This window comes from Pithys albifrons, chromosome 7 (genome assembly GCF_047495875.1).
Source record: "Pithys albifrons albifrons isolate INPA30051 chromosome 7, PitAlb_v1, whole genome shotgun sequence".
Taxonomy (NCBI): Eukaryota; Metazoa; Chordata; class Aves; order Passeriformes; family Thamnophilidae; genus Pithys; species Pithys albifrons.
The window spans coordinates 20,004,105-20,030,209 of NC_092464.1; the positions used below are offsets into that span (position 1 = coordinate 20,004,105).

Below are 26,105 nucleotides of genomic sequence, written 5' to 3' on the forward strand. Positions count from 1 at the left end.
ACAACTATTAATATCCACTTCAAGGAGAAAGAAGGATCAAGAACACAGGACTCAGAGTTTCTCTCAAAGCCAAAGCATCATTGCTTATTCAATAGAGAGACAGCTGACAGAACTTCTACCAAAACAGCTGTGTCTATAAAACTCAGGTTTATGTGTACATTATTTTAGAAGTGGAAAAGCTGACAGATTCTGCAATAGGCAGTGGCTGAAGAGGAGTCATTGACCAGACAAATAAAACTCCATACATCATTTAGTTCTCAAAGTACAAGGTGACTGTGCTAAACCATTAGAATAGATGACAGCTAGACTAGCCTCCACACAGCACTTCGTTGCTTCTGCAGTGAAGGGTTCATCTGATTTCATTACTGTCTCAGGATTCCCTGTTCTGCAGCAGAGAGAAAAGTTTGGCTTTTCTTTGTATGCACATGTCTGAATGTTCTTTATTCCTGGTGATGCTCGTCATGGATACCTCAGCATCCTGCAGTAATGCTTTATGTGTCCTCTCTCCTAAGGCACTTAGCAAGCCAGAGAAGAGTATACAGTGATGCAGAGCTTTTCCACATCAGCTCCAGGAATCAAATTCCCAAGAAAGTGTTCTCAAGCAAATTTATACCTAAATCTATATATTGGTGGAGTGGATTCCTGAGGATGGGGCTGATGAAAAATGGCATAACATAAAAGGGGAAGAGTGTTTTATGTCTAGTCTGTTGCTAGTAAAATATGTGTGAAAATCCTCATCTTACTGATTGTGGGAATCCAGCGTCCCTGATTTAAGTGTATAATCAAGACAAAGATACAACTTGAAACTGCTTGCTATTTCTACAAGTTCCAATGACACCTCCACACCAGAATCCAGCCCCCAGCACACCCTCATCCCTTAACACAGATATTTCAATTGGGCACTGACTAATTCCATCCCAAGGTCACTCACTCCTTTGGGGCCATAGAATCTCACATCTTTTTTGCATCAGGGTCACGGACAGCTTCTGAGAAAGGGTTTAGGGAAGCTTAGTGCATATACCATTAGCTGGGGTGCTCTCCTGGTTAATAAGACTTCACATGCCTCCCTGACCATGTACAGCACCTGTAACCTCATGGTCAAACGTCAAATTGCTAAGCTTAGTCCCTAAGAGGGGTCAGACATTTCCGTTTTCACTGAGTGTAGGTGGAGATAGTTGCTGAGCTCTCCACTGTGAACATGGCTCTTGACAAGTGCTAAAGATATGTCATGTGCTCCTCATTGCTCTATCTCTTAAAGTCACTGCTGTGTCAGATAAGTCAGCCAGTGCTGGTCATCGTGTCAAGCATATTTACATACCAGAGCGACTTCAGGAAAAATTAGAAGAAAATTTACATCCTTAGCTGAATTTTTATATGTTTGATCTTATCTAATAGACTGTAATCTCTCCCCAGGTTCCCTGGTATGTCTGGTTCCCTCCAGGCAGAAATATGCAGGCCAAGACTGCACCTGAGCACTTGGCACCTTTCACTGACATGCTCACCCACACTTTGGGGGAGGAGGACAGAGTACTGGGAGCTTCTTCTCCTCAGAATGCAGTGATGCTGCAAAGATACAGAGTGAAATGGCTTGTGTGATCTTTTATGGTAACAGAGTGCTCTTGCTCTGACAGAACACTTGAAATGCAGAATGTGTGGTTGACAAAAACTGGAGGGAGCATGTGAGGGTGACGGGGTGCAGGTGTGTGTGTGCCTGGCTGCAGGGGGACACCCTGCACAGAGAAAAGGCCATGCTCACTCAGCACTGATGCCCTTGTGGGCTTGCTGAGGAGATCCTTTGCTCATGCTTAGCACTGCCAAGGCAGAGGCTGGCACAAAGTCCACCACTTTTTCTGGAGCATGGAAGCCTTAGTGAGGCGCCCACTGCCTCTTAGCTCTCCAAACAGGAACAGCACCTGCAGTGTTTCAAGCATTCCCCTCCCTGCCCTCACCCTGCCCACAGTCCATGTTGGAGAGGGACTCTGGCATGTGTGAGGCCCCATCCTGGCGGCCAGTGAGTGCTGGAGGTAATTTCATCCAGTGATGGTGCAGCTAGATATGGGGTTTTTTTACAGAGTTATTTTCAGTCACACTCTGTAACCTAAACTGCCAGACTAATCTGTCTAGAAAGAGGAATCCTTCTGGAAACTGGCCATTGTGAAAATGTCTACATATCTGTGGAAGGCATAATTTTTTTTTTGTCACTGAAATGAGGGTGTACAGTTGTGGTACAATCCTGATGTACTCATAGGCAAGGCAGAGCTGGAAAGTTTTCAAGTGAAAAGTTTACCTAAAGGGCACAATTGCTGATGTGTAGAAAAATGTGACAATTGGATCACAGTATTTTTTGCTACCTCCCAAAACAAAATTTAACAACTCTTATTGAAACTGCAAAAAACCCCCAAACAAGCAAACAAGGATCTAGTAATAAAACCAGCAGTCCAAACAAAGCTAGACAGACACAAGTGATATTTTTTACTAGCAGCTTATAGATGGCTGAGGAAACATTGTGCCATCCAAGCAGTCAGTAAACGACATTTCTTTCAAAATAACATCAGCAATTAATAACACTTTTTGGTTTTCAAGTAAGAGCAGTGCCAAAGGAAATAATGCAAACTGCATGAGAAGAGTTTAGTTAATATCCCACAACACTATCTTCCCAAGGAGACTACAGAGACAACAGCCATCTTTATTAATTAATTGTGTAAAATTATCTGCTTAGTTAAATGGATGCAATTAAGAGTAATGTCTTGATGTCTGTCTTTTAAAGTCCTTTTGCTGCTTTAAAATAATTAACTGGGACAAGTTTTCCACTGAAAAGACCAGTAGTTTGTTTGACCAAAATGTCTGAACAAAAAGTTTCCAAGAGATTCAGCATTTAGCTTGCTGACTCACATGGACAGAATTCAGTCAGTAACAGGAAAATCGACCTTCAGATAGTTCTATTAGCTAGAACTCACACACAGAGGAAAAATTAAGTGGAGCTTTTTTCATATTGAGGCTTATTTTGAGTGACACTGAAACTGGTTGTGTTGACACATAATTCAAGTTTTAGAGGAGTGCAAGAAAGCAAAGCTGTGAACATGTACATTTAAGTAAAGGTGAAGAACCAAGGAATAAAAAAGTTAAAAGGCAGCTTTAGATTTATGATGTTATTTAAATCAAATCCAATCAGTCCACAGTCTAGAATATTTAATCAGTGCTCCAGCAGTAGGGATATTGCCTGCTCCTGGATAAAATGAAACTCATTTGTTCCTTCCAGTTCCATGCAAGCTGCATCATTCTTTGCCCTATATGATTTCTGATAAGACACTACTGGCACACTGTTCCATCTCCAAATATTGCCTGTGGTTCAAGGTTTTTTTTTTCCTGAGGAGTGACATAAACCATCCATGAGGTGAAATACAGACTCCTGTAGATTTGAACAGAAACTAGTGGTTCTGATGATTCTGATTTTCAAATAATGGATCTGAATGTGAAGGAAGACTTCATGTGTTCTCAGTCAGTACCACTAGCACACAGTCCTCTCAAGGCTGTACATAAGGTTTCTTGCCATACCTCTAGTGCATCTGGGAATACTGGCACCCTTCCCTCCCCTCCTGCATTTTCCCCTTCTCCTTCTCCAAAAATCCCAACACTCAAACTCAACTTATCATAACAGCCATAAAGAAAAGTAGTAGCAGGAGTCAGTTCCTGAAATCTCTGTCTAAAACTAGTGAATTAGCACTATTGCTGCATTACTGGTCAGTAACATTTAATTCTGGAGTTTTTTAGGCTTTAAGCTTCAGGTGCTTCTCTGCAAGAGGGCAGAGGCACTTGTGTAAGGATTCCAATGACTTTACTCTGGGTAATGGTGTTTGCTGCTATTCTTTCTCCTCAATGAAAGCAATAAATTCCCTGAAAATGAATATGTTGTTCTGAAACAAATTTGTGCTGTATTCCAAATCTTCTCCTAATGGCTAATAGTGTGGTCATAGGCACTCTGATTTTGTGCAGCTGAGATATCTTCTGTGTGAATGCCAAATCTTGCCTTTATACAAAAGCTTCACTGCTGGTGTCCAAAAAATGACAACCTAGCCATTTCTTTCTCCACTGTATGCATTCAAAATGAAATTTCCCTTTGATGATCTGTGAGCTGGAACATGTTCCAACATGGGTTACTGAATGCTCTACTCATCCACCCACTGTGTGAAAAACTGCCAGCTCCTGACAACTGCTTGCAGAAACTTGTTTAGAGATTCTCTACAAATAAAATAATGGATGTTATAATTTACAGTTTCTTTTTCTCATTAAAGAGGTTATCTAACAGAATATAGAAATATTCTCATGTTTTCCTTGCAAGTCTTCTTACTCTTCGGTAAAGAAAAATCTCTTCCCTGCTCACTGGCAAACTGGATCACCACTTTCTTTTCCACTGCTTCCACATTTGGATGGCAAACTAGTGGTTCCATGATTCAGCTGTCTCAGATACTAGTGCACTGATTTTTTATGGTTCAATCTCTCTTGACCAAGGAAAAATGGTGAAGTTCGCAAAGTCAAATATTCTGTTCAGCTTGTGAAAATTTAATTTGTCTTCCACAATTTTTCAAAATACAGTGATCTTTCCCCCCAGAATTCCAGCACACAAAGGATTTGTAAAAATGAACTTGATGTGAGGGTAAATTATAATGGTGCATTGAAGTAAGTTTTTGCTTACAAGACATCTATGCCATTTGCAGCAGAAGCTGTAGAGAATGAGAAAAGCAATTATAACAAAAGGAAGAACTGTTTCATGTTGGTATTCTCTGCAAAGTTCACAGAAATTCATGGAATTGCTCAGAACAGAAATAATCAAGGTGCATACATCCCTTAAGTATAATGGTGATGGGTAAGGGAGAAAAGTCCATGAAAAAAAGGAAGTCTTCTTAGCAGGGTTTGGATGGCATGTAACAAAGTGAAATAAAATTTGAGCAAGGAGTAGAAAAATATGGAATACCTGCTTCTTGAACAATCTCTGTTCTCTTTCTCCAGTACATCATAGGACACATTGAGAAACAGCGGGCAATTAATAAGATGGCACTGTTATATGTATGCATGTGGGAGTGAAATTACAGTTCTACTTCAGCAGTTCCAGAATTTCTTAATATCTGAATACAATTTTGCAAATGTTAGGGTCTTTTTTCAACAATTTCTCCGTGTGATACATATATCTGATTTAAGGTTTCATCCTAATGGGATTTAAAAGCTACTTAGTAATGTCCCTTGAGTCCTTGTAGTTCCAATTTTCCTTTTTCTCTGTGAAACAGGATGAGCTGAAGCAGAAGAGTGTTCGGTATTACAGAACGTTTAACACTAAAATGGAAAATAGTAATCAATAATTTAGGGAGATATTGCAATAACTACAAGCATTAGATACATAAATTCACAGAAAAGTTTAAGAGTTAAAATAATTGTTGGGATAAATGACTCTGTAAACAAGCACTTAAACAAATGAAATATTCAGAGTTAGTTTCAATGAAGGACCAGTGGGAATATTAGTGAAGCCACTGTTTCAGACACTTGAATCGAAATTCCTTTATAAATTCTTGAATAATATTTCAGCTGGAATTCTGAGCGAGGGTTACACTTTTTTGATTTAGATTAATTAACCTGCTGCTTTATAAAAATATAAGAATATGATTCTCAGTTAATGTCAATATTTTATCACACCTCTAGATTAATGTTTGTATAATTTTTAATATGGCAATTTTAATTATTAAAAAATTAGAAACCCAGATGGAATTACAAAACAGCAACAGATTACTTAATGACTTTTGGCTACTGTGATAAATAGAACATGCCACAGAATATATCGAAGCAGACACCAAGGAGACACTAACAGCCATTAGTATGTAGAAGATTTCGTCTTCAGATAGCAGTTCTTACCAGACATAAGCATATGTCTATCAATCTTATTAAATAAACCCAGAAAGTCTTCACGTTATAGTCCATAGCATATGACATCATGGCAAAAATCTAAAGAAATATACTCTGGTGCTTCTCATAGACCAGTGAAATCTACGATAAAATAACAAGAGGTGGACAAAAAGTGAAAAAATTGCTATTATTTTATGAAGAAGTATGACATGTAAGTTAGTTTGCAAATACTAACAAACATCCTACAGCTGTGCAAGAGGGCCTTAAAATGAAAGTAATCAAAATACCAGATTTTGTCGCATTTGTGTAGTCGTGTTACAAATATTCTGTCAGCTCCACTGCCCGACACATATTACATACATGGGTAAAAATGTGAGTGAATCAGATGGGTTGCAGACCTGTAAACTCATAATAATATAAATCTCTTTTACTTATATGAAATATCCCTTGAACTTATTGCAGTACAATGCAGATTTTTTGTAAATTTCTTAGTATAATATGCAAGATGTGCTCTGAAATAAAAACTATTCCAAACAGGATTCCAGAAGCTCTACAATTGATTCATTTGGCCAACGAACCCTAGATGATGACATCCAACATTCCTAGAAAAACTAATGATAATTATTGCACACCAAATACGTGCCTAAATGATGTGCACTGATACCTTTTTATTTAATAAAAATAAGTGTCACCATATATATGTGCATACATTTGGTTATTGCTATCAGAATTAACAGCCTGCAGTTTAAACCCAGCTTATTAGAAACAGGGTTCAGCAGACCCACACAAACTGAAATGAATACTTGCCACAGGCTTTTCACCAGGCTTCAAGCCAATGTGTTTGTTAGTACTTTCAGATTAATACCAGTTAGATTTTGAACAGTTTCAATCTCATGCTAGATGATTTAAACCAGATGAAAATAGAAGTGTTTTACCCCCCAAAAAAGAATACAGAAAATATAGTATTGTAGTATTTACTGAACAAAACAACAAGTAAAAATCATTAATCCTTTTTTTGTTTGTTTTTAAACATCATAAAGTAATCAAATTTAGGCCATACAACCATCAACAAGAAATGTAAATAACTGTACTATTAAGGTGGTAACTACAGCTTTTTTAAACTGCTCAAGATCCAAACCCACAGATGTTGATTCCTCACTTTAAAATCACTCAAGTGACTTGCACAGTATGTTAAAAATGCTGTAGTCAATGACTGCTATGAAATGTACATACAATACCTGAATTTGATATTTTAGTATCTCAGGCCCAGATCATAAAAGTATTTAGGTTTCCACTCTGCATGAAAGCTCTGGGTCTCAGTGTATATTAACCCCTTCCATGAAAGGAGTAACTGTTTTCGATGGTGGAATTTATAGTCTCATCTTTCCCCATATAGGGAGGGAAAGGGTCAATATTACAGAACGAGTGGTTCCAATAGGCAGAAAGTTTATGGCACTGCAACTACATGAACCACCTTCCCTACACAACATAAAAATATTCTAATATTAAGGATTATTTTACAACTCAGTGGAAATATGCAGTAATGCAATCCATTTCCTTTGTCTGGATGACAAAAATGCAGTTTTAACAGTCACAAGAACCCGCCTTGTGTTAGCTATAAAAAAAAATATATTTATATATATATTTATGCAACTACTATGTGCATTAAACAAAACCACTGTATGAATCAGCAGGGTTCAATAACACTTGTATCTGAATCTCTGGAAGGGATGCATTGAAGTCTGTGGTGCTTCTCAGGAAGGACTCACAATGAAATGGCAAAGGATAGAAACCCATTTATTTTAAATATTTTCATTTTTTCATATCACATTGACTAAGAAATGGTCCATAAGCTCTCTGGCAGCTAAAAGGATCTGTTGTCTTTACTTCATCTTACTGCTGAGAAATGAAAGATAAAACAAACTTAGTGGACATTGAAGCTGAAAATCAGACCAACTTCATTGTGAACTTCCAGGAAATAATTTCATCATTACGAAAATTCTCTGTTCTCTGCATTTCTTACCAATTTGTATATCATGAGTTGTTTAGAATGTTCAGCAATGTACAAGAATCATTGTGCTACTCCTGGAAAACATTTACATTGTGATTCACTCAGTTAGGTTGGTAGGTTAATTTAGAATTGAAAAGTGTGTGTATTTCACATATAAATACTGGAAAATTAATTTTTTTTCTCCTTTGCCTGCATTGAGATACTTTTCTCAATCACCTGTGAACACTGATCAGTGCCCTTTGCACTGAAATGGTACAGATTTGTCCCTCTGTCTTTGAGATAACAGAGAAGAACACTTAAACCAAAGGGCAATACCCTTGTGCACCAAAGCTTTATTGTATTTCTGATTACTGTGCATCCCCATACCTAAAGCCAATAACATGGCACTTGTGCCATAGTTCTGAGACCGTAGGTGTCCACTGACAAGTGTTCTGCATGAACCATTGTGTCTCAGTCCACTAATAAAAACTACTGTGCAGTAGTAATCTGATATCTTAGATAGTTTTTCTTCTTGGACAAAGCTTATCCAAAATCTTCTTTCTATCAGGCTACAGCAGCTTAGGGCTCCTTTTCTTTAAAGAGAGGCGAAGTAAATGTCTTACACCTGTAGGCCAGTACTGGTGTTCTGTCCCAGAAATTTTAGCACTGCTCTGATACAATGAACCCTTCTTTTTCTCCAACTGGTTCCACTTCAGCATAGGCAGGATGTCCAGATCCTCTTCTGAATTTCATTGCTGGCCATCTGCTTGGACGTCGCTGTAAGAGCAACAACAAAATAAAGTTTCAGAATATGAAGGGCACAACAATAAACTGTTAATAAAAAGCTTTAACTATATTCTACAATTTTGATTTCTTGTACTAGAACCCACTTCAGCGGTTGTCATAGGAATAGGGAAGCACAGTTCAGCAGCAGCAGAAGTCAGAGGAATTGATCCTTGTTTCTAAATTTGTGAGTGATGACTGCTCTCAAAGATGTAAATAATTACCACTACTCTTAGCAATGAAGAGGATGAAATACCTTCTATCTAAACCAGTTGATGATTGGATTTGTCACTTAAAGAACTGCTGATCCATTACTGCCTAAAGGGTCTCTCCAATGCTCTTCCTTCTTAGTGCTGCATAGAAATTTGTTAATATACTCTACACATGGGAGAATGTATAGCAGAGTTGAAAGAAACTGTAATTTTAAAACTTATTTAGGACAAAATTATGGCAGGTTTATGCAGGACTGTCAAAATAATGACTGTTTCAAGCATTATAATTTCTACTTGAGTAGTTTACTTTGATCATTCAAATTGAAGCAACCTTTAAGTTTAAAGTCTTAAGAACTTCAGGTACAAGAGTCCTAAGAAGTCCTAACCAATTTTCATTAGGAGTTTTGATGACTGCTTTAAAAGCAGCTAATAGAGAAAAGAGACACTTATTTTCTAGGGCACAGAAAACAATTCTTGTATTATTATTATGTCTCTAGGAAGGAAAGGTGCTTTGAACAAATGTGTTTTTGAACTAGTTAATGTCCAGTAAGGCTCAGACTATTGGTGACCACTCTGAGACTATGTCAAAGGGAATAGCTTTCACAGAAAGTTTTCCCTATAACAGACAAATTCCTTTGAAGAATCAGTGAGGAGAAAAGATCTTCTAAAATTATTATTTCCTACTGAAAATTTTATCTGCCAAATATGCTGATACATATTTCTTTTTCTTTACTGACAACAGTTACAATCTGCTTAAAAGGAGGGCTAGAAGATACAGCAACATGTATTGAAACATTGCAGGAAAATGAGAGGAGAATCAATGAAAATAAGTTCCTGCCTGTATTTTCATCAGCAGCTCAAAATCTAAACAATTTTACTTTATGATCTTTCCTCTGAAAATAAACACTGCATATGATGCTTTGTCCCAGCAATACCCCATTTTGCCTGCCTTTCAATCACTTAGGATATTTCATGCTGCTAATAGGTGGTGTGGTTGACCACAGAACAGCCATAGCCATGATGTTTTGCTGGGACTCATGTGCAGCAGTCACTGAAGAAATCTTGGGTACCACTGAACCTTGTTACCAACACACACCTGACTGCAGGTAGAGCACAGTCTTCCTCAGTGACCACTGTTGGGAAGACACCAAATAAAAGCAACAGCTTCCTTTTCCTCCTATTGCAGGATCAGGTTACTTTTGAAGCATTCAGAGTTAAATTCTGTTTGGCAGGTAATTTAAAATCCAATGCCTTTTAACACAGCATCTTCCTACAAAGTAGGAAAGCAGAACACTGACTTCTTTAATAGATGTCTTTTCCTAATAAGAAAACTCAGTCTATTCAAACTTTGGAGATTTTTTTCTACCTAAGCTTGTTTCAATGTGTTTTCAAAATTAAGAAGGACAGTTTGGTTACTACTAAAGAAAAAGGATCATATTCTGTTCTTAGGTTTACTAAAGGAAATCAAGAACAATTCAACTAAATGCGAGGATTTATTTCAGATTTACAACTGAGAAAGGAATTTAACCCAGAGGTCGCTAATGAAAAGGGAAAAAGAAAAATACACTGGAGAACTAGTAGGAAAAAATAACAAGAAACTGTACGAAATTGTGGCCTATAAGGATGAGCTGGGTTTTAATCTAGTAAATTGCTCCCTAGTTTAATTTTAAGACGTACATATGATTAGTTACTACTTCTGTGCTACATTGCTGATAGAAACTAAATCTACCATTTTGTGCTACTCTTTTTAATTGGCCTTTCCAGATGATTAGTTATGGAACAGATGTGTACCAGTTTTAACGATACAAACCACACAACATAAACATGAGCTGTTTTTCCAGAAATAAAGCAATAGACTCAAAGGTCACCTCCTAATATTACATTACAGGTTTCTGTATTTTCTTGTCATGTCTGAGGTGAGATTTTCCCTTCCTAGTGATTGGTTTATTTCAATTTCTTTATGTGCATATGAGTAATGTAAATGGTTGACAGTCTTAAAAGAGAATGTTGCCAAGCTATCAGTTCATTGCCTTGTGTAATTCCCCAAAACCTGCAAAAATACTACAGCTTTAACTCATAAAACCAAAAGTAACTTGATTGATATAGGGAGATACAAAGCTCCCTTACTGAAGCAGCTTGGGAAATGCCTAAAGTGTTCTTCCTCTTTGTTGTCTGAGAAGACTAATAAGAAGACAGAAATAAAACCCCACCCCAAACAAACAAACTGAAAAACCACACCAAATACCCCATCCAAACAAAATGGAGAGAAAGCAAGATGGGAATTTTAACTAATTCCTTAATTTTGTCATCCAATTTTAGCAGGAAAAATACATTTTTTTTCCTCTGGAATTGAAACAGTTAAAGGAAATCCTCTGAGTTGTGGCTGAAGAATTGTAACTCCTGCTTCCTTTTCAGCAGGAAAACAGGATTAGTATTTTTTTCATAGGACTGAAGCTTCCTTAGGTTCACTCTTTTAAGCAAAGAAGTTGAGAGAAAAGAACTTATGACTCTAGATGACCAGGATATGGAAGAAACAAGTTAGGAATAATAACTTATAATACACATAAAAGAATTAATTCCTATTGAAGATCAGTAAGATAAAATCAAATAAAGTAGCAGTTGAATAATCCATGGAAAGTGAGGTCTACCAGTTGCATTTCTTACATTATGCCACTCTACATCTTTGTTGGTGGCTGTGCAGAATATTTTACTTCCTATAGCAGTAAAAAGGCTAAGTTTATATATATTTATTATTATTAAATTTTTATATATGCATTATTATTATATATATGTATTTATATACATCTTGCAGTAGAAGCAGAATTTATAATATTTGTCTTACTTCTGAGATAAAAATGAAGGGGATTCCACTTATGAATACTAAAGGGTGGAGACTGGACTAACTTTTCACTGTAGTTGTATTGGCAGGTCTCTAAGTGTGTTCTTGTGGTTGACCAGGTTTGGTTTTTTTTTTTTTTTTTTGACTTCTTTCAACATCAGGGAATTTTGAACCTTATAGGTCCTCTTTTATGCAAGAAAATCATATGATCTCATTTAGACATACTAGAAAAGGTTTGATACATATCTGAGTACCATTAATTGAATATTGTCTAAATAAATCTTGTTATGATCTGAACATGATTTCCAGTGCTACAGTCTACGATCCTTTTGCTACCTGTAGACCATACTTCCTGATGAACAGTAAATAACTTTTTTGAGCAAAAGAGAAAAGGTGGCTAAAGTTGAAAACTACAGGAGAGTTTTAATTAGATCAGTAGTGTCTGTACATATTTGACTATATTGGTGGAATTTTAGACAGGAACTTTTAGCAAACTTTCTCATATTGAAAGGGAAAAAAAAGGAAGAAAGGCAAAAGGACCTATCAGTTTTTGTCACGGGCCTCTATTAATTGTTCAGAGATCACTTAAAATGAAGCCATTTATTTTCTGTCAGCCAGGCTTCTTCCTGTTAGGAGGCACCTTATGAGCAAAGATATAATTAAAAAGTAAGAATGGAATGGTCTGCTACAATTTAGTTAAGAGGTAACTTTCAGTTAAGAATTATGTGTTTCTACACTGGCTTAGAAATCTACATAGTAGAAATCAATCCCTGTCTCAAATTGATATTATCTTGAAAATAAAGGAAATTGCAAACTCAGACTTCCAGTGAATGATTTTTAATGGATTATAAAAATATTTGAAAAGGATAAACTAAGTACACATAAACGAGAAATGAAATATAGTTTATATCTGCCATAAGAAAATAAATTGTAAGAGATAAGCTATATACAAGATCAGTTACAGGAAGACAGACAGTTGTGTAAACTTGTGTTGAAATAGTGGTATCTGAAGATTGATGCCCTGCTCCTGAAAGTTTCTGTTGCTGACATTATCACTATCCCTAAAATTTATACCGCTTAACACTGTTCGTCTGAGACTGTAATTGACTGGAAAGCAATTGCAATAATGTATATTTTGTCAGCTGCAGAAATTACAAGCTTTTGCATTTCCTTTCATACACCTGCATGAAGACAAGTTGCTACCAGTAATGAAGGAGGAACTTGGCAACATGTAATACATGTTTACTCTTCTTACATCCTATCCTCTACTATCCCTATCCCATCCTTATTCTATCCTTCGTTCAGTACATAAAATTGGAATGAACACCATTTTGTACAGATCTTCAATGTCAGAAGAGCAGTGAAGGGAAACTGCCCCTCTGTCATCTCCCCAGCCCTGCCACACACCTCTTGTTCAGAAAAATTTCTAAAATACTTTCAAAAGTTCTTTGTGTATTCCAACCAGCATAAAATCCCAGACTGGTAGTGCATGGATCAGCTCTTCATTCCTATTCAGCAGTAAACTTGATCAGTGGAATTCACAAAGACATACACACACAGACACACACACACACACTCCTTTCAAATTGAGTTTACATGAGAATAAATACTTGACTTAGCATGAGAAGGTCAATCGTTTGAAGTCTTGACTCTCCAGAGCTCCCTAGTAAACTTGATTTCCCACTAACCTATACAAAAGCTGAAGTTATTGAATACATTTTAGGCTGAATGCTCTGGCTCAACTTTGTCTTCTCTATCTATTACCTTTTAACTGGAAATAAGCAAATAAAAAGCTATCTAAATTCTGGATCAATTGTCAGAACCCCAGAAAAAGAGTTATGACTTAATCATATGGATTAAGAAGAGGAGAACAAAACTATAGTGAAGTCTTACTAAATGACTAAAATTTAATCTGATACTATTCAAGACCTATTTGTCTAAGTATACTTATCCATGGGTAATCTACCTCCATGATCAGGTCTTTGCGTTTTTCATGAGAAATAAAGACCTTTCTGTTACCAATTACCTTTGTATTTTTGTGCTCAGATTTATTGGAAATTTGTGCATCAGTTTTTAATCTCTTCTAGAAACACTCAATTTATTTGGCAAATCACAGTTAGAAGTGGATGAACCTAACAATATCTAAAACTATACTTATGATAAGTATTTCCAAAAATAAGAAACGATCAATTGCCTGACACCATATTAAACTATTATTTTGAAGAAACTGTTCTGGGATAAAGATTATTTCAGACTTAAGATTCAGTAGGATCATTTACTGGCTTCATTTATTTTTCTTTTTCATAAAAGTACTTGTTTAAAGTATCTTTTTGTGATTTAAACCACTTCTTGCTATAACAGTTTCTGCAGTCTTAGGTACATTTAAGGAGCTGGCTGCTGAAGGATGAGAAACAGAATGCCTCCTTCCTCTGCACCTTTGACTTTTATTGTTAGTGTTGACTATTTATTTTAGTGCTTCTCCCTTGTGGTTGATTTGCTTCCCTTGTTGAGTTGCTGGTTCCTGCTGAGCTGGATAAGCTTTGGAAAAAATAACTTTACTATCGGTATGATACAATGACAGAGAGATCAATGAGAATACTCCAAATGCCAGGACACTGCAGGACTTTGAAAGAAGAGAAAAATGATACCCGTTCTCTTCTTTTTAATCATCATCTTCATTAAACACAATTCAGCCTGAATGTCTGGACAAAAACTAATTGATGACCATGTCAAGCATATTTCAAACTAAAAGCATAATCCCTTGTAAAATGGATATATAATGAAAACAATGGGCTGTAGCCCAGAAGAAAACAGCAGAGCTGTGTGAGCTCCATCAACTGGCTTAGAAAGTTGGGGATCTCATTATTTTTAAAAAAGTCCTTCTTTCTTTTTAACTCTGTCTCTATTTATTTCTCAGTTGTTTGAAGACATGCACTTAATTTGTTAAATTAATGCAGAAACCTGGAAATGGTGCATGAAGAATATGGCTGTTAAATCTGGGTCTTATTTGTGATATGCTGTTACAAGCAGGGTTGTACAACAGTGAGCCAGAAATGTCTATTAATTCCCTGAGCTCTGAAACACCAGGAACTGCCTCCAGCTTTTTTGACCATTTTCTCATATTATTTCCTTCCTCTAGGCAGACAGAGGATGAGCAGAAGGTCAAAGTCTGAAGAAAATCTACTGCCAGATCTGAGTGCCAGTGAAAGTTTCCAGATACTGAAATACAATCCCCTATACAGCCCAATCATTAAAAACCCCCAATAATTAGCGCTTTCTCAGACCACCTCAGCCAGGTCTCAGTATTTGAGAACCACCCTCAATTCACACTAATAATCTCCACACTGTCAACTTTACATGGGACAAAGTTAAATGACAGGAATGCAGCTCCTCCATGCTGGTTAGTCTTTATGCTAAAAAAAAACAGTCCCAGCTTAATTTAATTTACTAGCAAAGACATAATTTAAGTTAAATCAGGGGGAGTCAAGTTGCATCCTCCAGGCTCTGATCACACACTATTTTATTTGCTGAAGATCTGCAGCTGTTCATTTCTTCCTCCATCTCTTTTTTTCTCAAGGTCATTCCCTGGCTGTGTAGCACCAGTTCAACTCTCTGTGTGGTCACTTAAACAGATTTGTGAAATTTTCCATATTAAACATTCAAGATCAAGTAAAACAATGAAAAAAAAGACATAGGTATGTGCATGTGTGTGATGTGTGTGTTTAGAAGTGTACATATATGTTTCTAAGCAGCTGAACCAGCAAAATAAAGCCCTAGAGTAACTCCAAGGCAGGTGGGAAATAAAGGCAAAAGTTATGACCTTTGAAAAGGGATCTTAACTCTAAAAAGTGTTAGTTTGTAATCACACAAACACCCATACTGCTTTTCAGTGTGTGACATATTAACTACTACTAATACATACACAGCCATTATTACGTAATACATAAGCTCGGAATTCATTCATATTCTCACAGCTTCAGAGTCCATGTGTGTTAATAAGCTGGATTTGGTTTTGTACATGTAAGCTGAATAAAAGAGAAAGGCTCTTTGCCTGAGGTTAAGATGGCCCCAATTTGCAATGTTAGCTTGGACTCCTTAAAATCTCCTACCCACAGCAAATCACCACAGCAAAATTTTATTCTGCTGTTGTCAAGCCTTCCATAAACATGCTTGGCAATGGTATCACTGTATCAATCTGGAAAGAGACACTGCAACATCTGACTCCTTGCCTTCATATTGGCCAGCAATCCCTGTGCTGTCCTCTCAGCTGTGGCCAGATCATGTTGCCTTTGGTCCCCAAAGGCAGGGCACTGGCATGACGGCTGAGGTAAGTTTCAAGCTTTAAAAGGAATTTGGTTCACCATATAAGTAAGGAAGGTAAGAAAAATACAAGTAAAGTATACAAGTGAAAATTTCTTGTGTCATGTGCATCCCTTCAGTCCACAGATAACAGTGGAAACTGGGGAAAGACATCTCAGTAAAAGGCAGGTGGCCATATGGCTTGCTTTTCAATTTGCTAAATATTCCTTGTATATTAATCGCTCTGAGATCCATAGTTCACACACAAAACTAAATCATGAAAGGTTAAAAATATAAGAAAAAAAAACATGAGGGAAAAGAAAGGAAGAAGTAAAATACTACTAAAGCTGCAATTTAGCCCAGAGCTCACTGAAATTTGAGCAAATCCATCTGACTCAGATGAGAATTTCTTCTCACCTCTTTATATCCGGTTCCAGATATCTACATCAATTTTGCTGTGATCTTCGTCATATGTATGCAATCCTTGACATTCAGGGCATCATGATTGGCTTCTTGGCCACCAAATCTTGCACCCTGAATGCAAGTATACTACATAGGTTATTGAATAAATGAATTAATTTTTAATTGTGCAATAGCTAGTGTGTAGCTATATATATCTAGATTTCTGACATAAGCTTCTGCTTTGTTGAAAAAGTCATGAAGAGCACTATTCGACATGCATGCTACTTTTCAAAAATCAGTGCAAATCAGTTCAAAGTATAAACAAGAGACACAGCATGGCTCAAGGCAAGAGTAGGAGTGTAATGTGATTCAAAAGAGGAAATTACTGGCAACTGAATCAAATTGAATGGAGAGAAAATACTTCAGGGATAACTATAAATAAACAGAAAACCAAAGCATGCAACATCTCTTCTGTCACTCTGCAAGCTAATCTTTAGAAAACATTTAGCTTTTTGAAAGAGCCTACATTCACTGGAACCTTGACTGACACTCCCTTAACTTTAAAAGCTGATAATTCATTCCATCTTTAGGTCACCAAAGAAGAGTCCAACTTAAACAACAAAACACATGAGCAACGTGGAGGCTGGAAGAAACAGGAAAACACTGCATTTTGATTTGAATCTTCTACACACAATGAAAAGTGGAACTTTTTTGAAAATGTGCTGAACTGTTTGCATGGCATTCTTTTAAAATTGCAAAATATCATAGGCAAATTGAATAGCATTGGCATTCAAAACTTCTCAAGCTGTTTGTTCAAAATAGCTGTTTATGTTCCAGGTGGAGCTGGACATGTGCATTCTTCTTTTAACAGCTTTGAACAAAAACACTAGAGGGAACATTTTTTTTCAGACTTTAAAAAAGTAATCAAATAATGTTACTCTGCTCTAAGAAAATAGCTGCTTTTGTAATAAATAGTATTTTTCTTGGCTTTTGTATATTGCTTATTTAAACCAACTAGTGCACTCAGGATATCACTTAACAGTGTTCAGAAGTGCCACAGGGGACTTCAAGGGTAAACAGTGCAGTCAAAATGTGGATGTATTTCTCCTTATCTGGGGGAGGTTGTTATATGACAAACATGAGTGGGATTTGAGATGACCTATGTGAGAACCTGAGTGAGGTGGTAAGTGAATATTGTATAATAACTGGACAGAACACAAGGAAGAAAGAGACTTAAAGCCTCAGATATGGCATCAGTTTATCATCCTTTTCTTTGTTCAGTAACCAGTCATGATTATAAAACAAATCAAGCAAAAACTTACTTACATAGCCCTTAACCTAAAAATCCCAACAAAATCTGATTAAAACTGACACTTTACCTATGAAATCATGACAGTATCTTAGAATCTTAGATGCAAAAAGAAGTTTCTCTCTTAGTCATATTACAATTTTTAATAAATGCCATGTTTAATGTCTATATGATGCCCCTATAAAGTAGCTTCTTTAAAAGTAAGCAGAAATGGGCCAGGTTCCTGCTTTTTCCTTTAGGCCAGCCTTAGAGTTATATTAATTACTGATGATAGATAAACTGATGCAGATCTTCATTTGGCTAGAAGACTTCATGGCAGACTACAATGTACTCGTAATTTTTTAGACAACTGCAGGAGGGAGCTGCCTGTCCATCTGTCACATCTTGCTTTAAATGTGCAACTTGCTTTATTAATCAAGAGACTCATACAAAACTATAATTTTCTGAAATATTTATATGCTTCTCAATTTATGATCAAGCCCATGGCAATCCTCTTGAGCTCTTTCTCCAGAATGGTAACATCAGATCCACATTTCATTCATTTCCCATAAATAATGCAGCCTGTCTGCTGTGGCATGTGGGCTATCGTAGTATCTGTAACAGCTTAATCAAGTATTTTTCAATTACACGAGTGCAATAAATAATGAGTTTTTGTAATACTGGCCCATTTATACCAGCTTTGATTCATTATTTTTTTGTACTTCAGTTTCAAAATGCAAGTTTGAGAAGATAAGTCCTTCTTTGTATTGGAAAAATGTAGATCCAATAAATCAGATGACTGTAAGAATAATATATTCTAGTCTTTATTTCTTGAATTGATTGAACTATTTTTTTCCTTAGGAAATTATATTATTAAACTTAATAAAAGTAATTTTATTTCCAGAATGGATTACCATATTCTGTTCTAGGTTTATGATATCAACAATGGTTTTAAAGTTTTGAAATTCATGGGAGTGTTTTGAAATAATCATCCCTTTTTCCACCCCTTGTGATTTTAGCACTGCATCAGTAATTTTACTAGTCACAGGGAAAGGCCATTCCTTCATAGCTAGTACTCTTTATAATTCTTGCTAATGCTGATTCTTCACAAGTATCACAGTTATTCTAGTAACCAAAAGAGAATTAACTTATACCATATTTTGTATAAATTTTATTTTGACTTATTTCTCCTTTATCTTAGAAAGTATGTTTTTCTATTTTTTTTAAAGCCTACATTGCTTGGTAAAGACATTGTAGCTTTGACTGCATAGATTGATTAATGGCACCTAAAGATTAAATTCAGTGGAATAGGTTTAATAAAACTGATTAAGGTGCTACTGTTGCATGATAATTATGATAACAATGAAACAAATAAATTAATATGCCTGTACTACACTAAGAAAAAAATAAATATGTGTATTGTAATTTGGTATTCTCTCCTTCTTAAAAAATGGCATTGCCATTTACTTAGCCTTTTCAATCACAATATGACAGATAAGAAACTTGCTTTAACTAGAATGAAAGAATAGAAATTCAATCTGTGTGTGAAGAAAGGGACAAAACTTTCTCTTATGTGCATGGTCTTCAGTGGAATTTTGTTTGTATACATCAACTGGCTTCAAATATTGCAGAAACATGAAAGAAAACTACATTTTATTATATGGATTCTGTTCCCTGATGGTTAACACAGTTAGATCACTTGAGGCTGAAATACTGATAAAAAATTCATTTTGATTTCTGTCACTACTACTGCATCTAAGAAGTATATTTATTATAATATGATTTAAAGATGAATCATTCTGTTCATGTTCATGTCTCACTTCAATTCTCATTGCTGTCACTAAGAATGAATGTCTACATCTTCCTGGTCCAGGCTTTTACCTAAACAATCCCTAGATACGTCCCTAAGCGACGCTTCCAGTGGTTTTGCATCTTCACTGTTGTCTAGCAATAAGTATCCAGGCTCTTCATAGTAAGGGAATGCTTCAAGTGGAGGTTATGAACAGTCAGCCTCTTCTTTCACATTTAGCAACTCTATACTATAAGGCAGAGGAACGTTGCCAAGTGGGAAAAATCCCCCCCAAGTAGGTTTAGGTATTCATAGGTTTTTGTAGACTCAAACACCTATGGAGAGTGTTCCTCTCTTGTATTTTCAAGAACAGTGGAAGTAAACTGACTAAATGTCAGCATCTGCAATGTAGATCTCTGCACCTAAGGTAGCTATCCTAAAACAAGTGTCTCAAACAGGTCAGATGAATCATGGTATAAAAGGGTCTGCTTCTCTCTACACTAATAAAAAGAGCAAAAGAACATGATAGATGAAAAAAATTCTGTCCCACACTCTGAGACAAAGGGTTAAAAGATTTTTTCAAATGATGTAAGAAACAACTAACACAAGTTTCCAGCTAAAAACTTACTGCTCAGCTCTTCAGCAAAATTTAGAATGGATTCTTTTCTTTCCCCCCTCCCCCTCCCTGAAAATAATAGAAAAATATATATCCCAAAATATAATTCCAGTGCACATGAAAGGTAATGGAAAATGCTTTGATGAGGAAAACCAAGGATAAGAAAGAGAGGCGAGTGGTACCTGAGATCTCTCTTTTACATATATGTCCTGTCTAAAAGCAAAACATTAATAGTGATGGTAGTTAAGGAAGGAGCTGAGTGACAAACATGCTAGCACCTGCCAGCAGTATCACTTGCTAGGAGAAGTCCATTTCTTCCAAGATTATGTTATGAACACTTCTGATTTAGTTAAGAAAGATCTATCCTGGATACTCTAAATATCCTAGCCAAGAGATAGGACTAGTGACACAACATGTTGCTTTTGCCTTACCTCTATGAAGAAGAGACTAGCTGCTGATGTTGGGTGATGGTACATATAGACGGTCACAAGGATGGCTGCAGCCACAATAAGGACCAGGACTAGAATCCCGACAATTAAGCCGGCATGAAGGGTTCCACTTTTCTTCTCTGCTGCACTGTCATCTGTTGAAGCTGCACAAAAGGAACACTTATTAGCACAGTAATGTATGTCTTATTCACTCCATTACACAGATGGCAATTAAGCATTTGTTTTTCTGTGTTACACGTACCTTGTTTTCCACAGCCCAAGTTGGAAAAAGATACATCTCTTTCCTACAACTAGGTACCCTCATAATCTTAATGAAAATATATTTTCAAAAGTTTTCCTAACTCTGACTCAATAAACAACGTCCTTTCTTTTGAATATACACTGGACATTCTGAAGTTCCTAATTTTGATTTGATTTTCTGATAAAATTATCACAATTTATCCACAGACAGTACTAATTGAATACATTTTTAACCTTCCAGTTTTTTTTAAATATTCAAGTTGAGACTCGCCACAAATCCTTTTGAGGTCTAACTATTAAACACACTCTGAAAGCCTTATTCATTAGCTTGTAGAGGAGTTTGGAAAGACTCTGTGCAACTGAATTGGACAGCCAAAAGTGCAACAGATGGATGCCTAATGATCCTGCAATATTCTAATCTTGGTTTGAATGGAACCCTCATCATACTGAAGTGTTATAGAAGATCATCCATTTACTAAACTTCATACCAAGAGGCTATGCTGTGCTCCCATCAGGAGAAAAGAAGGCTGTCTGTCAAGTAAGCAACTTGTCAGTAGTGCTTCCAAATAAGTGACTGAAAGTCTTTTACCAACACTGTAACCTTTGTAGGTACTCTCTCAATATATCAATCAACACCTGTAGAACTGCTTGTTCTGCAGCACACTCTTGTATAAATGAAGAATGACTGTACTGCCCACTTCTGTATGCTAAAGAGCCATTCAGAACTCTTAGGCCTAAGAAACATCAAAAGAGCACTGGCAATTTGACTTCACAAACTTGCACCATTCTCCTAATACTCCCACTGCTCTCTGCCTTTCTGGAAATCCTTCTAATCACCTCTATGCTTTGCTCCATACAACACTATTTCTGGTTTTGCCTATGAGAAATTTTCTTTCAATTTCACTTCTAAACTTCCTCTTACCGTTCTCATTTGCCAAGCTTACTATAATGAAAATTGTTGATTTCTGCAGTCATCCTTTTTGCTGTTCCATCCCTCCTGAACTAGTTGTGTGGTTTTCTTAGAGTCCTATGTTCTTTGAGGTCAGGGTCTCCTTTTCATTTGTTCTTTGAAGACAGATATTGAGTTAGAGGTATCACTTAAAAAAATTACTGTTATTGTTATTAATAGCAACAACAACAATAACAACAACAGTAGCAATAACTGTACATGTTCTTTTACCATTCATCAGACTGGAGTATGCACTCCATGCTGATGTTAATAAAGAGAATTGAAAAATAATAGGAGAAAGATATATTGGTTCAGGTAGTGTTAAATGCCTTGCATAAGGGACAATAAAAAAACCCACAAAGAGTTAATCTGTGTAACAACTCATGCATCCACATATGGCAGCACTTTTCTCACCAGACCAAGGAAGGCTGCATGTCTCAGCAGTGGATTGCATGACATCATTGCAACAATAGGGAGAAAACAAAAATGAAGATGCATTATTTTAACCAAAACATAATTCTGACTATTACTCCATGTAATAGTTATGATTCTATGGGGGCAGTGAAGGGATTCATGTCCATTTCCCTTGCTTTTGTCCCTATTTCCTCAGTCTTGATTCAGGACAGGCCAAACCCCACAGTGTTGCTCTGCTCTTTCCCATGAAGTCAGAGACAGCTTGTGGAGCTAGAACATGAGTAACAGAATCAGAAGATGGAAAAAGATCCAAATAACTTGAGAGGCTAAAGGAAGATGTGGCAAGCATAATTTCTACTCAGGGAACTTAATCCTGAATCTATCTTCCTTTTTACTGAAAAAGTAAAGTACCTCCACACAGGAACTTCAGTTTTAGTTATGCTGATTCTGGACATCAAAGTTTGAGCTTAGGCATAAACAGGATCCAAGAACCAGGCTTCTCCCTGTCTAAATCCTACAAAGGGATTTACTTAGCTTCCTTAAAGCTTAGTTCACACAAATGTATAGGAGCTTTTGAAAAAGAATTTAAAAAATTTTTTTTGACACAGTACATAAAGTGAAAATTCTCAGGGCATTCTTCACAGAGAAGGAAAAGAATGGAGATATTGCCTAGGATCTGGAAGATCTGTTTTCAAAATTCTCACCTAAAGAGTCCTTAAAACACTTCCTAGCATTTGTAGCACTATATAGCCAAGAATGCAAGATTCATGGAGACAGGAAAGAAAGGTGATCTGCGAAAAAGGTTCCTCTTACTTTCAGACAGCAGTGTCATTTACTTATAGTCATTAGTATTCATGTTGTCTGAGAATAGATGAATGTATATAAGCTCTAGTCTTAGTTTCTGCTCATGCACTGTAACAATATTTAATACTTGTTCATATATATTTCAAATCACCATACAAATGGAAATTAAGCAACTGAAAGGCCAGCAGGAAAGGCCTGCTTGATTGTACATCCTTTAAGTTGGGCTATTACTTCCCAGTAGAACAGTCAGCTCTGTGATTCACCTTACTGGGAAGTAACTGTCCCCCAAAAGGAGCAGAGGATTCATAGCTTGTTTGTATCATAATTGTCTTTTTGACATCTTCATACTCTTCACTTCAATGTCATATAAGTGCATCACAAACTACTTTGTCCCTTGTACCCATTTGCAGGCCGATTTGCACTAAATGAGCAATTTGTATTGTTATACCCTTGTGGTTAAAGGTAGAACATAATGTCCTGCATATTAAAAAATGCTGGACTTCAGCAAAGGTCCTAATGACTCTGTAAAGGTCACCAGCTGAATCCCTTTCAATATGATAGTTTTTCAGCTTTCAGCACCCAGCTTTGCAAACTAGAACTCTATCTCTTCCAAATAGCACAGGTGACAACTGCCTGCCCAGATTTCTAATAGTCTGGTGGAGCACTCTGTGGACATCAGTGCAGTGACCAGAATGCCAAATGCAAAAAAAGTAATGAAACACAAGAAATGCTTTTCCTAAATTACAACAAGTGTAAGTAACTTGTTATTTCCATAATTAAATTCAGTCCGTTGACCCCTCAGGGCTCAAATACTCATGAGAAATTGATTTCCCTCTCTTTGCACAGAGACAATAAACAGTGTTGTCAACTTTGAAAATACTCTTTGCTGCAAAATACACCTTTTTAAAAGCCACCAAGGGAAGTATATAAAAAAACAAGGACTCGTAAACCTTTTCAGGTGTAGAAATCTTACTAAGATTATCACAGCATATCTGCTGTTTCAGGCAAGGCTAAGCCCATGGGAGACTTATGATCAATCTTTTCCCAAAAGGAGTATGCTCAATGGTGCTTTCCCCAAACTTTCCTTGTCTTTTGCTCAGAAAGTATTGTTACATTTGATATATTCGATATTTATAACTTCTCTACAAACTCTTACATGCATAAAATTTTTAAGCAGAAGGTCAGTCTGCTTCTCACTAGGTGCTGAATGACAGAAACAGCAAGGAGCTTTTTTCACTATTATAAAGGCACAGAATCAAAAAATTAAGTAACTTTTCTCCTGATGGACTCCTGCTTAAAAAAAAAAAAGTGAAAACGTAATAAAAATATTCTCACTACTTGCATAAAAAACTCATGGCAAACCCCTGAATTTGTCAAAAAGACATAAAGAAGGACTCCTGCAATTTCTTCTCATATAGGACTGTTTTATGATAAAATGAGTGTTTGCTGTTAGGTCATGTGGAAACAGATGGATTTTTAACAATTAGATGAATTTTCATTAAAACCCATGATTTTTTAAGATTTTTTGTCAGATAAATACGAAACTGGGTACAAGAACATCTATACAGCCCTATTGGTGTAGAAATTCTGCTTTAGAAAGTCACAGTGATTCTGGCATGGTCTTAGTTTTAGGGCAAAATAAGACTGGACACTAGTGTAAGAAAACAGCTCCTAGAGATGAAGTGGACTAGAAAAACACAGAGGTATAACAACACCTACAGTACAGACTTACCTATCCCTTTATTACTTATGAGGATGCTCTAAATAGATTAATCAATACAGAAAGAGAATGTGTGATAGTATTTTCAGAGCCTCCATATAAACACGTCATTCTCCAACAGTTGTTAACTGCAAAACTGCCCTTACATTCCCCAGTGTCCATATTAAGCAATGACTGTTTCTAGTTGGTTGTGACTTTGAAGCTGTAACATGTCCAGCTTTATAGAAACACATTCATTGATTTTATTGACTAAAGTAGACTGGGTCATACGATTAACACTAATGCAAAACAAGTATCTTATTCTTACATAAAATCCACTATCCTTCCAATACTGGCTTAGGAAATTCAGATATACTTATATGTTATTACTATTACTGTGAAATTATTATAGAATAACAGAAACTTGACAATCCTTAAAAGATGTAACATTTAGGTAACTTGAAACTTGCTGTGACAACACAATCCAACTTTGATGTCATCAGAGACTGCAAGGTTTGGAAGTCTGTAAAAAAAATCTCAGTTCAAAATTCTGACTTGCAGATGGGATTGAGATATACTGAAGAGTGATTTCTTAGATGACTATTTGTACTTCTTGGTTGGACGCTGGGTATCACATTTGCTAGTTATACAAATTTGATATATAAAAAAAAGGCATGTACTACTTAGGATAGATGCTATTTGAGGTATCAGAAATCTATGATAATATATATTTGTCTTTTTTAAAGCCATCTAAGAAATTTTCATCCCTCTCCAAGGTTTATTCCATGGTAATAAAACTGTCTACCAGTGACAGTGCTGGAACATTCTGACTTTGGGCAAATCAGCTGAATCTGTCAGGTCAAACCCATCTTTCTTCTACTACACCTACATAAACCTCATTCAACTATCCTTACTAAAACAACTGTTTGTCTTCCACAACCACCTTTGGATCGTTATAAATCTGGTTCCAGTCATCCAGGAACTTCAGGGTGTTTGCTATCTGTTTCAGTGTGAGAGATCTCTACCAGTCATTTGACACCTTCTCTCCATGTGTTTGTTCTCCTTTTTGGTCAGCCAAAGAGCAGAAACTTCTTGCTGCCTGATCTGGGTCTGCAGCTACAGATTCAAGTTCATTCCATGCTACCGTGTATGTCATTTCTAGCCTGGAAGCTGCATTGCTACTATTTACACGACCGTGGGTTTGGATTACCAGGCTCCTGCAAGAAGGGAGGACACAGTGTTTAGGACAGCTGAGCACACAGGTTTGCAGCCTATAGTTAGCTCAATAGAGACACTGGATTTTTCCCCAGTTCTGGCCCTCCATTTACATCTAGAATGTGAATCTACCAGGAGACTCCTTGTTTTATGGGGCAGGTATATGGTTTTCCAAACCTAAGCTTTTTTCCTGTACATAATGCAGATTTCTGAAAGATGATTAGT

General features: G+C 36.5%; 1 protein-coding gene across 2 annotated transcripts in view; it reads right to left on the reverse strand.

Moving 5' to 3' along the window:
- Positions 1 to 2,670: 2,670 nt before the first annotated feature.
- PLXDC2 (plexin domain containing 2) overlaps positions 2,671 to 26,105 on the reverse strand; it is a 246,037-nt gene continuing 222,602 nt past the window's right edge. The window contains exons 13-15 of one of the 2 annotated variants that reach the window (XR_011698271.1): positions 20,542 to 20,702; positions 5,902 to 8,659; positions 2,671 to 5,328 (exon numbers count right to left, since the gene is read on the reverse strand). Coding sequence is in view for 1 of the 2 variants with exons in the window: in XM_071560208.1 (XP_071416309.1) it covers positions 8,543 to 8,659; positions 20,542 to 20,702 (278 nt within the window). In the remaining variant the exon portion in view is untranslated. Of the gene's footprint in view, positions 8,660 to 20,541; positions 20,703 to 26,105 lie in introns of both variants that reach the window. The other variant, XM_071560208.1, reaches the window with a different exon arrangement.